Source organism: Haplochromis burtoni, unplaced genomic scaffold, assembly GCF_018398535.1.
Source record: "Haplochromis burtoni strain Fernald_Lab_line unplaced genomic scaffold, NCSU_Asbu1 Contig_121, whole genome shotgun sequence".
Classification (NCBI taxonomy): domain Eukaryota; kingdom Metazoa; phylum Chordata; class Actinopteri; order Cichliformes; family Cichlidae; genus Haplochromis; species Haplochromis burtoni.
The window spans coordinates 824278-835700 of record NW_024582482.1 but is presented as its reverse complement, the minus strand read 5'-3'; the positions used below and the strand labels follow the sequence as shown (position 1 = coordinate 835700).

At 42.4% G+C, this 11423-nt stretch overlaps 2 protein-coding genes across 2 annotated transcripts; both read right to left on the bottom strand.

The window, feature by feature from the left end:
- Nucleotides 1-1081: 1081 nt before the first annotated feature.
- LOC102290823 (chymotrypsinogen A) lies at nucleotides 1082-3020 on the bottom strand. The gene is made up of 7 exons (XM_005929208.2): nucleotides 2902-3020; nucleotides 2666-2769; nucleotides 2499-2578; nucleotides 2243-2321; nucleotides 1977-2157; nucleotides 1638-1771; nucleotides 1082-1315 (listed from the first exon to the last, which is right to left on the bottom strand). The coding sequence occupies exons 1-7, from the start codon at nucleotides 2951-2953 to the stop codon at nucleotides 1154-1156; spliced, it is 792 nt and encodes a 263-aa protein (XP_005929270.1). The 5' UTR covers nucleotides 2954-3020; the 3' UTR covers nucleotides 1082-1153.
- Nucleotides 3021-8993: 5973 nt separating this feature from the next.
- On the bottom strand, nucleotides 8994-11201 carry LOC102290522 (chymotrypsin B). The gene is given in 8 exon segments (XM_005929206.3): nucleotides 8994-9385; nucleotides 9518-9651; nucleotides 9892-10072; nucleotides 10154-10175; nucleotides 10177-10224; nucleotides 10617-10696; nucleotides 10768-10871; nucleotides 11150-11201. Coding segments are annotated over 8 exon segments (783 nt in total). The 3' UTR covers nucleotides 8994-9223.
- Between the last annotated feature and the right edge of the window lie 222 nt (nucleotides 11202-11423).

The following is an 11423-nucleotide window of genomic DNA, read 5'->3' as shown; positions in this document are numbered from 1 at the left end:
CTTACTCAGAGTTTCTGTGTGACTTCTCAGACTTTTCATCTGATTTAGTGCTCAGCTCAGATACAATAATCAATGTGGGTGATTTTAACATCTTCTTCTAACATATAGTATAGAAACTGAACATTTAGTGGTGTTTCCTGAAAACCCTCTCTTGTCTGAACATTTCCTGATAACACTGGTTTTTATATAACAGTTTATATAATAAAAACCTGCTACCACCGCCGAGTTGGCCCCGTGTGCCCACCAAGAGGCACCTGATAACAAGCTGCTGTGATTAGAAGCGAAGGCAGAAACTTGCACAGCAAATACGATCTGTGATGTTTTTGTTCCGTGTTGCATTAAATGTGCTGTCATAAATAACTGATGAGGACATGTTGGAATAGGTAGGGAGGAGTTGTCTTTCCTCTCCTCACAGGGAGATGTCCACTCCTGGAGATGTAAGATGAGCCAAGGGCTGGACTACGTCGCAAATAAGGGAGAAGCCAAGTCTAAACAGTGGCTACGCCTCAACTTTTTAACCAGTCATATTAGAATTCTGTTTGTGTGTCTCATAATAAAAGTGCTTGCTGCTTGTGTGCAGTGGCCTTTCTGTCTGGACAGAAGGAGGTCTGTGGCGCCTTGTAAAATTAACTTGAAACTTGTAATTAACTAATTACATTAACTAACTGTGTAATACATTTTGAAAACGTATACTTTGAGTTTATTTGTCTTTTCTCAAAAAGAAAAATAACCCAACAGTGTGTGTAATCTGCTCAGTGTAACCCGAAGATGTGTTCATACGTGAATCACTGAATTAAGAAGGACAAAGACCATAAAAAAGTTTTGCTTTTCTCCTGAACACAAAGGGTTAGAATTATCACTACTAATGACTTAGGTGCATTTTAAACTGAGCCAGACTATTTGTTATTCGCTGCTTCCAGGATTTATGTATGGCTAGGCCAACCTGATTCTGGCACTGAGGAACACCAGACAAGTCCAACGTGACAAAACTCTTCTCGAGTTCAACACATTTCATTCACCGAATGCTCGATGTCTAAAATGAAAATGAATAACAGGAGAAAAAGACACATTCACGAGTAGGTCAGAGTTTTTCAGATTTTCTGTGTTTTATTGAGGACTAGCTTGGTGCTGAAACCTCTCATATGTGACATGCTCAGTTGGCAGCGATGGTCTGGTCGATCCAGGCACGCAGCTTGGTGACACGGGCATAGACTGCAGGAGTGGAGGTAGAGCAAGTTGAGCTTCCCCAGGACACAATACCAACCAGAGTCCAGGCTCCAGATTTCTCACAGACCAGAGGACCACCAGAGTCACCCTGAAAAATAAGAATAAATAAGACATTATAAAAAGCTAAATGGTAAATGGACTGGTTTTCTACATTATCTGAGCACTCAAAGCACTTTAAACAACTTGCGTCATTTACCCATTCGGCCACGCCCTTTTGTCAATGCTCTTTTGATGCATCGGAGCGCAGCTTTGTATGTTGCCGAAGGATATTTGTCATGCAGACTTTAGCAACCAGGGCTCAAATCAGCAACCTTCTGATTAGTAGGTTTCCTGATCTAATGCCTGACCCACAGCCATCACATAAGAAGCTCAGGATCAGTGCTTCTGTAATTGATGGAGGTCCCGCTCACCATGCAGGAGGAGACTCCGGAGGCTCCAGCGCAGATCATCAGATCAGTGACTTGGCTGCCCCAGTAAGACTGGCAGTCAGTGTTGGTCAGCAGGGGCAGGGCAGCCTGCTGCAGACGGGGTGGTGTGTTGGCAGCTGCACCACACACACAAACACATCAGACATTAGAGACTTTTTTATCATGCTCTATCATTCCTCGTGTTTTAGCACAACTGTTAAAGCTCCACCTGGTGGTCTCATTACAGTCCAAACCCACGTATATGTCTATCTAATAATTGTTTAACCGATCAGTGTCTACGAGGACATAATAACAAAGAGTAACAGGTGGGTGAGCTCTTACCGTTGTAGCGGGTCAGACCCCAGCCAGTGGTCACACACTTCAAGCCTCCGGGGAAGTTGTCGGAAGTCTCGGCCACACAAACTGGGGAAACACGTGTGCCCAGTTGGGCAGGGGTGGCCAGCTTGATGAGTGTGATGTCGTTGTTGATGGTGTAACTGTTGTAGTTGGGGTGCCTGAACACCTGTTGGGAAGTGACATCGTTATGAGCGGCCAACAAACCCTGACATGTAGCTATGCGATGAAAGCTGATGCAGTGTTTCACCCACCTTGCCGGGAGCCAGGGTCTGGATGTTCTCGGCACTGGAGGAACGGTCGTGCTCTCCGAGGATCACACGGTCGGAGGTCCTGCACAGAAAAGAACAGAAGCATGTGGGCATTTCTGAGATCATCACATTACCTGAAAACTGTTTTTACTTAGTTTTATTCTACCCCAGATACACAGCAGTGCCCTCTCAACAAGGATTCTCCTCATCAAACATGACTCTTAATTGGAGTTTTCGGTCAAAACCAGCTTAAAGTTACCTGATGGTGCAGTGAGCAGCTGTCACCACCCAGTTCTCATTGATGAGAGAACCACCACAGAAATGGAAGCCGGTGTAGTCCTGTTACAGCAAAATGAACATCAACGGTTAGACATTTCCATCTGATTGTGTGGTGAGCTGTGACAGCGTCTTTGTTTCTTCATTTACCTGGAGGGACACCTGCCAGGGCCAGGAGTGAGGCACTGCCTCCTCACCGTTCACAATGCGGGCGTAACCGGTGATGACAGGACGGATGGCGGGAACTCCGCACCCTGGTGACATCAGAACATCAGGATTATGCCATTAATGAAAATAAAATTCATGTAACAGTCACATTGGCACTAACTGTAAAATTAAACAAATGTTTCACCCAATGAGCTGTAACATTAGAGAGTTTGTCTCACCGTAGGCGGTGCCAATGAAGGCGAGACAGGAGAGGATCCACAGGAAGGCCATGGCTAGATCATGTCAGGGCAACCTATTGAAGGAGCTTTTATACAACAGGGATATGGTGTGATTGGATGGAACCAGGGCGGTTATAGGCAACATCTTATCAGTGGACAGTGGGAGTTTTAGCAGGTGATGCTGACAAGCTGCAAAGTTTGATTTTCCAATGTGAGGGACTAAGACTTTTACATGTGAACCATCTTGAGGTCTTCTTGAATTCTTCTCTCAGCCTTCAGTGCTTCTCCAGCTTTTCGTGTTACCTCTTTCTGATGGTGCTGTCATTCAGTATTGCTTTGTCTGTCACTACGACTGTCTTCCTCTGCTTGTCCATCACTACTATGTCTTTTTTGTTAGCCATCACCTGTTTGTCTGCCTCTGTCTGGAAATCCCACAGGATCTTAGCTCGGTCATTCCCGACCACCCTAGTGGGTGTGTCCCATTTTGACCACTGGACTTTCATGCCATACTTGGCACACATGTTCCTGTATAATATGCCAGCCACTTGATTATGGCGTTCCATGTATGCCCTGCCTGCTAGCATCTTGCACCCCACTGTTACGTGCTGGGTGGTCTCAAGGGCATCCTTAAGGCCCTTCACATAGGAGTGGATGGAATGGAATGCTCTGCACTGACCACTAGTTGGAGCAAAGGACCCAAAATTTGTGTTGCACTGGCTGCTGCACTCTGCTTGCATGCCATGTTTTTTTGCAGCCACTCTACCAGATGAGCCTGCTCCTTGTCATTACAAAACATGCATCTCTCTGACTTTATATCCTCTATGACAGATCATGCCATGATTAGTGCCTCCATGCTGTGTAGAATTTCAGGATGTCAGCCACTTCCTTTATCTGCTGGTGCATCCTGTGCAGGGGCCTGTCCTTCTTTCTGGGGATGCTTCAGGTAGCCATAATGGGCGTCATAGATGCTCATGGAGTGCAGTCTGCTTCTTCAGCAAGTTGGCGTGCATCAGGCCTGGTGCTTTATACTGGAGACCCTTTCTTTGATGTCTGCCCCCGTGATGGTTGCTATGGTCTGCTCTTAGACCAGCCATTATGAGCATTGACTGGCCAAGAGGTTTTAGCTTGGCTTGCTGTATAGTTGGCTAACTTCCTTCCCTACTTTGATCTTCTCCTTCTGGTTGTCCGTAATGCAGCATTCACATCCCTCACATTGTTTTGGTAACCGACTACAGGTTTCAGTTTTCCAGCTTCGCCACAATCTGTTGGGTCAGCCGCTCTTGCTCAGTACTTGGTGCTCAGTCTTGGGTGGGGATGAAAGTATCTCCCCCCTGACCTACTAGTTGTTTTGCTGTCAGTCCGTAGCTCCTGTTTTTAGCTGTTTAACGTCTGTTGTTGCTTGATATTTACTTTTTCATGGGTTTAGTTGTTAAAGACAGTTACATCAAGCATTAGTCAGTGATTCCTGACAAATGTTAGTAAATGAGTAAAGGAAAATTTAAAAATAGTGTTAAAATAAAATAAAACTATTTAGAAAATCTAAATCCTCATATATATTTTTTGTTCCCACTCTTGATCTTCCTCCTCTTATTTTTGTGAAACTAATAAATTTTTTGATTTATTTTTAACTCAATTCCAAATGTTTGAAATCAATTATCAAAATGTAAAAAAATGAGGGCATAAACACAACCCATACATTAATAGCTAAATTATTAATATTCACAAGACTAACTGCTGCACTTTTTACTTCTATTGAATTTATTTGTGAAATTTGAAAGCAGAGCTGCATGTTTAATAAAACCGTTTTTTTAAATATATAATTCACTTAAATGTAACATGTAGATGATTGCTGTTATTATTTGTAAATGCATCTGTAAGAGCTCTCAGTTGATTGATTTATTGAACTTTAATTTTTTTTTTAAATTTGGGATTGAACTAATTCAAGTGTGTTGTGTTAACATTAAAAACAAACTGAAACAGTTACTTTAGTTTCACCGCACTTCTTTTGTATTTTTGTCCACTCTCATGTTGCCAGTTGGTTCCTGCTGTTATCTGGGTATTGACCTCCATTTTTCTGAAACAGGTGTGCATTTCCCAGCATTGAGTGTTTATCAGCAGCAAGTGGACTTAAACATTTTGTATGTGTTCTGACATCAACATTCTTATTATTCATTATTAGTATTTCTTAGTTAGTATTGTTAGCATCTGATCAGATGATGCAAAAAAAACAAAGCAAGAAACAAAAAAACAAGCAAATACACAAACATCTGCCCTAAGATGCACTAATGGGTTTTGAAGAGTTTGTGTAATCATTAACATGTTTAACCTATTTAAACAGCTCTGAGAACCTGGATAGTTTTATTGGCCTGAGTTAAAAATGAAATAAAAAGAAAAGAAAAGTCATGTTTATGTGACAAATGAAATGAATTCCAGCTCTGCAAGTTTTACGATGTCAATTGCTGTTTAGTTTTTACAATGAAAAATCGATGTGGAACACCTTTTAGCCTTTTCATGAGATGCCATTTTTTGTGTGTGTCTTGTGATGAGTATAAATAACTGAACTGGATAGATGTGAAGTGAATACTTCAGTTTGAAACATCCTTCAAAGTGAGTTTTTATCTGTTATTGAAATAAGTAAAACTGTTTGGAAAAGATGAATGTTGGTCCTTGTGTTTGTTTCCTGTCATCAAGAACAAACTGAACATCTAACTGGTAATCAGCAGAGGCGGATCCAGCACAGTCTATCACAGGGCTAACACAGACACACTCACATTCACAACAATGGGCAATTTGAATCACCAACTGACCTAACCCCGCTGTAGCAAACTGCAGCTTATTTTGGTTTGTTGTTTGTTTTTGAAATGAAAAAATATTGTCACATCTATTCTTTATAGCCCGTAGCACATTTAAACAACAGAAGCTCACCCACAGTCCTCTTTTACATTCCAGGTCTCTTAATAAACACAGAATCAATATATAAGCAAACTGTGTTGGTGTTCATTGGGCATAATAACCCCGAGTTCGCCTCCAAAGCATCTATCATATAAATGTTATGTAAAAAGCACCTATGTAGAAAAAAAGTGTTTGTATGAATGTGTGAATGACGCATGTTGCATAAAGTGCTTTGAGTGCTCAGAGTAGAAAAGTGCTGTATAAGAAACGCTCCAATATCATTTAAATACAGATTGTGGTTTTTAAATGTAATTTTTTTTATTTGGCCACTTACAGTGAGTCAGAGGCAACTTAAGCATATCTACATAATTACCGCAAGAAGACACAAAAGTGGTTGAGTAATTAAAAGTGATGAACTTGAGAATTACTGCTTTGGGAACCAAATGGTAGTGTGTCAAGGTTTCTCAGACCGGCAGCAGAAGCATGCTAGTATACTGTGTGACTCCTGTTCACAGCTCTGAGTGACTGCTACTGTTTCTGATGCAGTTTGGTTTTTGTTTTTTTGGGATGTTTTTTTATTGTTGTTGTTTTGAGGGGGTTTATTTGTTCCATTGTTTATTTTGTAACAAACCGGCACAGTGGACTCTAAACCAAATATTTAAAATGCGATCAAAGTCAGACTTTCAGCTTTAATTGTTTTACAAAAATTTACCATGAATGTTTTAAGAAACCAGCAAATAATCCCATTTTCAGAGGTATAGAATTAATGGAAAAACTGACTGACATTATGACTAAAGAAGCAGACAATATCTGAAGTGTTGAACTTGTCTTTTATAGCTTTTCACCATAATTTTAATGTAACCGTAAATATGAGATGTTAGTGCAAGAGAGGGAGGCCATCATTTTCCTGAAAATGGAAATGAAGCAATTTAAAAAGAGCAAGAACAAAATTTTAGAAGTGTCCAGATCTGGACAACAACACCAAAATACCTGAAAGACCTCAAAGACTAAAGAAGCCAACTGAAGTGCATGATGACAGAATTATTTCCATGTTTGAGGAAAAACAGCATCACATCTTTAAACCAAGTCGCTTGTCGTGGCAGGTGTAACACTGTCAACAACTACAATCAAAATACGCCTGTGTTAACAACATGGTGTGAACTACTGTTTACACGTTTCAGTTATTAAACACAAAACTGAAGACAGAGAGACTCACAAAAAAGCAGCAGCTGACGGGAAGAAGCGCAGCATCGGTGATGTCCGTGGGTTCTACGCTTCACTCATCACGAAGGATTTTTTTATTCAAGTATTAAAAACAGTTCTTATGAAATTACTATTATTATTGGTTTGTTCAGTTAATTGTGAGGCTATTAAACTGGGGAACTACGTCTATATCTATCCACTCTTTGGTTTACTTAGGCGAAAGTATAAAAGCTATGGCTCTGTTCAACAAATTATAGACTAACTGTATGTTTCCGGACAGTTTGAAGGGAGCCAAAGTTTATTAGAAATTAAATCAGGATTCTATTTTACTCTGGAGCTTAAATTTTATTTATACAGCGCCAAATCACAACAGCAGCCGTCTAAGGCGTTTTATATAGTCAGGTAGACCTTACAATGATACTTACAGAGAAAAACCCAACAATTATATGACCTTTGGCGACGGTGGGAAGGAAAAACTCCCTTTTAACAGGAAGAAACCTCCGGCAGATCCAGGCTCAGGGAGGGGCGCCATCTGCCGTGACTTACAACCCTCAGTAAGAAGTGGAAGCAGGACTGAGTATACTTGCGTCTCCTTTAGAGTACCTGGCCTTCTTGGTGCTTGGAAGGTGCCCATCCAGACTCCATTACGGACATCGGAGGAGCATGCTTGGGACAAGCATTGTCACGGCTGCCGAGGCGAGCCGTGTGGAGTTAGAAGAAGGACCCAAGATGCAGGCAGTGGATGAGATGTCGGTGAGTTTATTTACACAGTGGTAAGAAGGCAAAACAGGCAAGAGGGAAGACAAAACTAAAGACCTGAACTGGGAAAGCTAAATGACAAACCTGAGATGAAACAAAAAGGGATGAGAAGCAGAGAGACGAGCAGGACATAGAGTAACACAGACTGACGCAGAGTTACACAGACGAACCGGCAACAGGCAGGAGAACACACAGGGCTTAAATACACACACCAGTAATCAGGGGATGAGAGACAGGAGGGCAACACAGCTGGGAGGAATCTGAGCTGACGGAGACAGGGGAAACGTAAACTGAGCACACTCACATATGACACAGACCTTCACAATAAAACATCACACGCAGGCTCGACACCGAGAGACAGACAGGAAATAACATATGAAACTAAACCTGCATCTTAAACCCAGATAAACAGAAACATGGAACTCTAATAATAGAAATCATAATCATCACCATAAACATTATCCGACAAGAGAACAAGAACACAATCCCTGATGCAAACTTAAATCAAAACACAATAACCTCAAAATACTGGGTCAACGGACCCAGAACCGTGACAAGCATAGTCTGAACCCGAGTGATGTTCTATTACTCAGCTCCTGTGTTAATAACTCTTATTGATAAGGAAAACCATGTTCATGCTGCAGGTTGATGATCGATTTTGTAATCAAACCATCAAATGTCTTGGACACTCAGCTAGAGAAAGGGACTGTGCTGTCAGCTGATCACCACCTGATGGTGACATGGAGCAGGCGCCAAGTTTTATTTTGCAGGCATTTTAATCTGTAATAAATATGTGAAACTGTAAACAAGTACTTTGGTTCCTTTGGAAAAGTCTGTGCATCTGTGGAAACTAAAGGTAAGCGCATTGTTGCTTTTCTTTGTAATGTTTTTTGTTGTTGTTTGTGCGTTGTTTTTAAATGTGCTTATAAATAAATCAATTGATGTAAATATGAAAAGATGCTGATGTTCAGTCTTGTTCACATGTTTAACATACTACAGTTTATTAATAGTGGGTTTTTTTTCTCATGTTATTTCTTTTTAGGCCATTTACAAAAACGCTTTCTTGTACAATGACTTTGTTAAAGAGTGAAACAACTTACAAAGAAGACACACAAACATACACAAGAAACACACACATGCACAGCCCTAATCTGCTTTTAAGACTGATGTAGCTAATTTTGTGGAAAAGTAATCAAGCTGACATGCTCACATGCTGTATGGTGTGGGCGTCTGAGAGAAGGGCGCCATGCTGTGCTGCCCTTTTAAGAAGTGATGAAATATGCTAAAGCAAACTCAGTAAGCAAAGTAGATTCAGGCTCTGCTGAAAGAAGTCAAAGTCTAACACAGTCTCTGATTTTCAGGTTTTTTATTATCATCGATGACCTTGGCCCACACTCTGATGTCACACTTCTGGGGTCTTATGGGGTTTGTGGGTGTCCCTGGTGGAGGAGGTTTAGCTGTTTAGCTTTTAGTTGGAAGCCAGGATCTGGTCGACCCACCCACGGAGCTTGGTGACTCGGGCGTAGACAGCAGGAGTGGAGGTGGAGCAGTGGCTGCTTCCCCAAGATACGATACCAACCAGAGTCCACACGTTGTCCTTTTGACAGACCAGAGGTCCGCCAGAGTCACCCTGAGAAAGAGAGTAATGAACAACAAACAAGTGATGACCAACAGGTACGTGGAAGCGTCCAACACTAGAACAGGACAAAGCGTGTGTGAAGAAAATCTGGAATGGTTTCCAGGTGGGTGGGCGGGTCCTTACCATGCAGGAAGTGGCACCAGCTCCACCGGCACGGATCATGACGTCAGAGATGTTGCTGCCCCAGTGTTTCTTGCACTCCTCGTTGGACAGCAGAGGCAGGGCGGCCTGCTGTAGGTTATTGGGAGTACTGGGAGCTGTGGGACAGTAACCATGGAACATTTTTGTCATAAATGCCTGTCACACTGATAATACACATAGTTTGTCTGATAATATTTCTGATGGAGAAATACGTGAACCACAACTTTTCCAACTTGACAATTTGAGCAGAATTAACTGTTAGCAGAACGTTTTTGTTGGCTAAAGAAAGAAACTGCAATAAACTGCACTGAGGGTTAAACTCAGACTGCCCTCTCCTCCTGTGCAAGAGATGTCACTGTTGTAACGAGTCAGACCCCAGCCGGTAGTGACGCATTTCATGCCAGCAGCGAAGCTGTCGGTAGTGTCGGCAAGGCAGACGGGAGACACGTTGGTGCCCAGGCGAGCAGGGCTGGCCAGCTTGATCAGGGTGATATCATTGTTGATGGTTTGGGGGTTCCAGCTGGGGTGAGTGAAGACCTGTGAGAAGTATGGAGGGAGGGGTTAGATATGGGAAAAGTGCATGCTCTGAAAGCTCGTTGGTTGATTATTGGTTCTCACCTTGGTGGGCTTCAGCACCTGTGGAGCCATAACCCTTATTGTGCTCTCCAACAATCACATTGTGGTAGGTCCTAGATAGGAATGCAACTTTTAAATGTCAAAACACACAATGAAAAAGTGTTATTATTCAGTCCACAGACACGCTATCCTCATACCACAAATACCTGTTGAAAGGGAATTTATCCATAGCAGTCCAACACAAAAGCAACGTTGTCTGTCTGTCAGACAAAAAGTCTACAATAATCAGCTGTTTTAGGAATTTAATAAGCCAACTGTAAACCTCGAGCTGTTTTTATGGGTTTGTATGTTTGTGCAGAACTGAGTCACACAAAGGAAGTCGCACTGTCGGTTTGAATAGATGCATGATATTTGTCTGACTCGTTTTTTAAACTTTTGCATCTTAAGCAGCAACCAGCCGCAGACAGATGTGTGAGCTGATGTGCTGAGGTTTTCTCGTGCTGACCTGACGTTACAGTGAGCAGCAGTCACCACCCACTGCTCGCTGATCAGAGATCCTCCACAGAAGTGGAAGCCGTTGGTTTGCTGTGAGGAAAACAAGAGCAAACTCAGATAATGAAGAAGGAGAAGAAGCTGCTTGCAATTGCTGAGGTCACCTGCAGAGACACCTGTCAGGGCCAGGAGTGAGGCACTGCCTCCTCACCGTTGACAATGCGGGCATAGCCAGTGACCCGGGGAGGGATGGCAGGGGTGCCACAGCCTGAGGTTTTGACACAAAGAGAACAAACCAGCAGAGTCACACTGACCGTTTGAAGTACTTCAATATCTAACTGCACAGTAATCTTTGCAACTGAGAGCTGATCATCTCACATGCAGTTACTGTGGCCCGCCTAAACTAATAATCAACTTTTTATTAAAAAAATACAGATCTTCTAATTCATGCAGCAGTTACACATTTAACTTTTAAAAAGTAATAAAAGTGCAGAAAACTTGAGTCAAACTCAAACTTTGAAAGAAAACTGAACCTGGCACTCTCACCGTAGGCAGCGCTGACAAAGGCGAGGCAGGAGACGATCCAGAGGAAGGCCATGGTGGTCATGGCGATGAAGGGTCAAGCTGCTGTTTTATCCCTGCAGCATGTTGGACCGTAGCCAATCAGAAGTGTCTTACAGTTTCCTCCTCAGGTTATCAGAGCTCAGGCGATGGTGGGATTCTCACGACCCTGACGAGCAGCTCTGTGATTGGCTGAAAAACGTAAAAAACCAAAACGTTGACGACTGTTTTACTCGGGAACATCTATAGGTGCTCATGT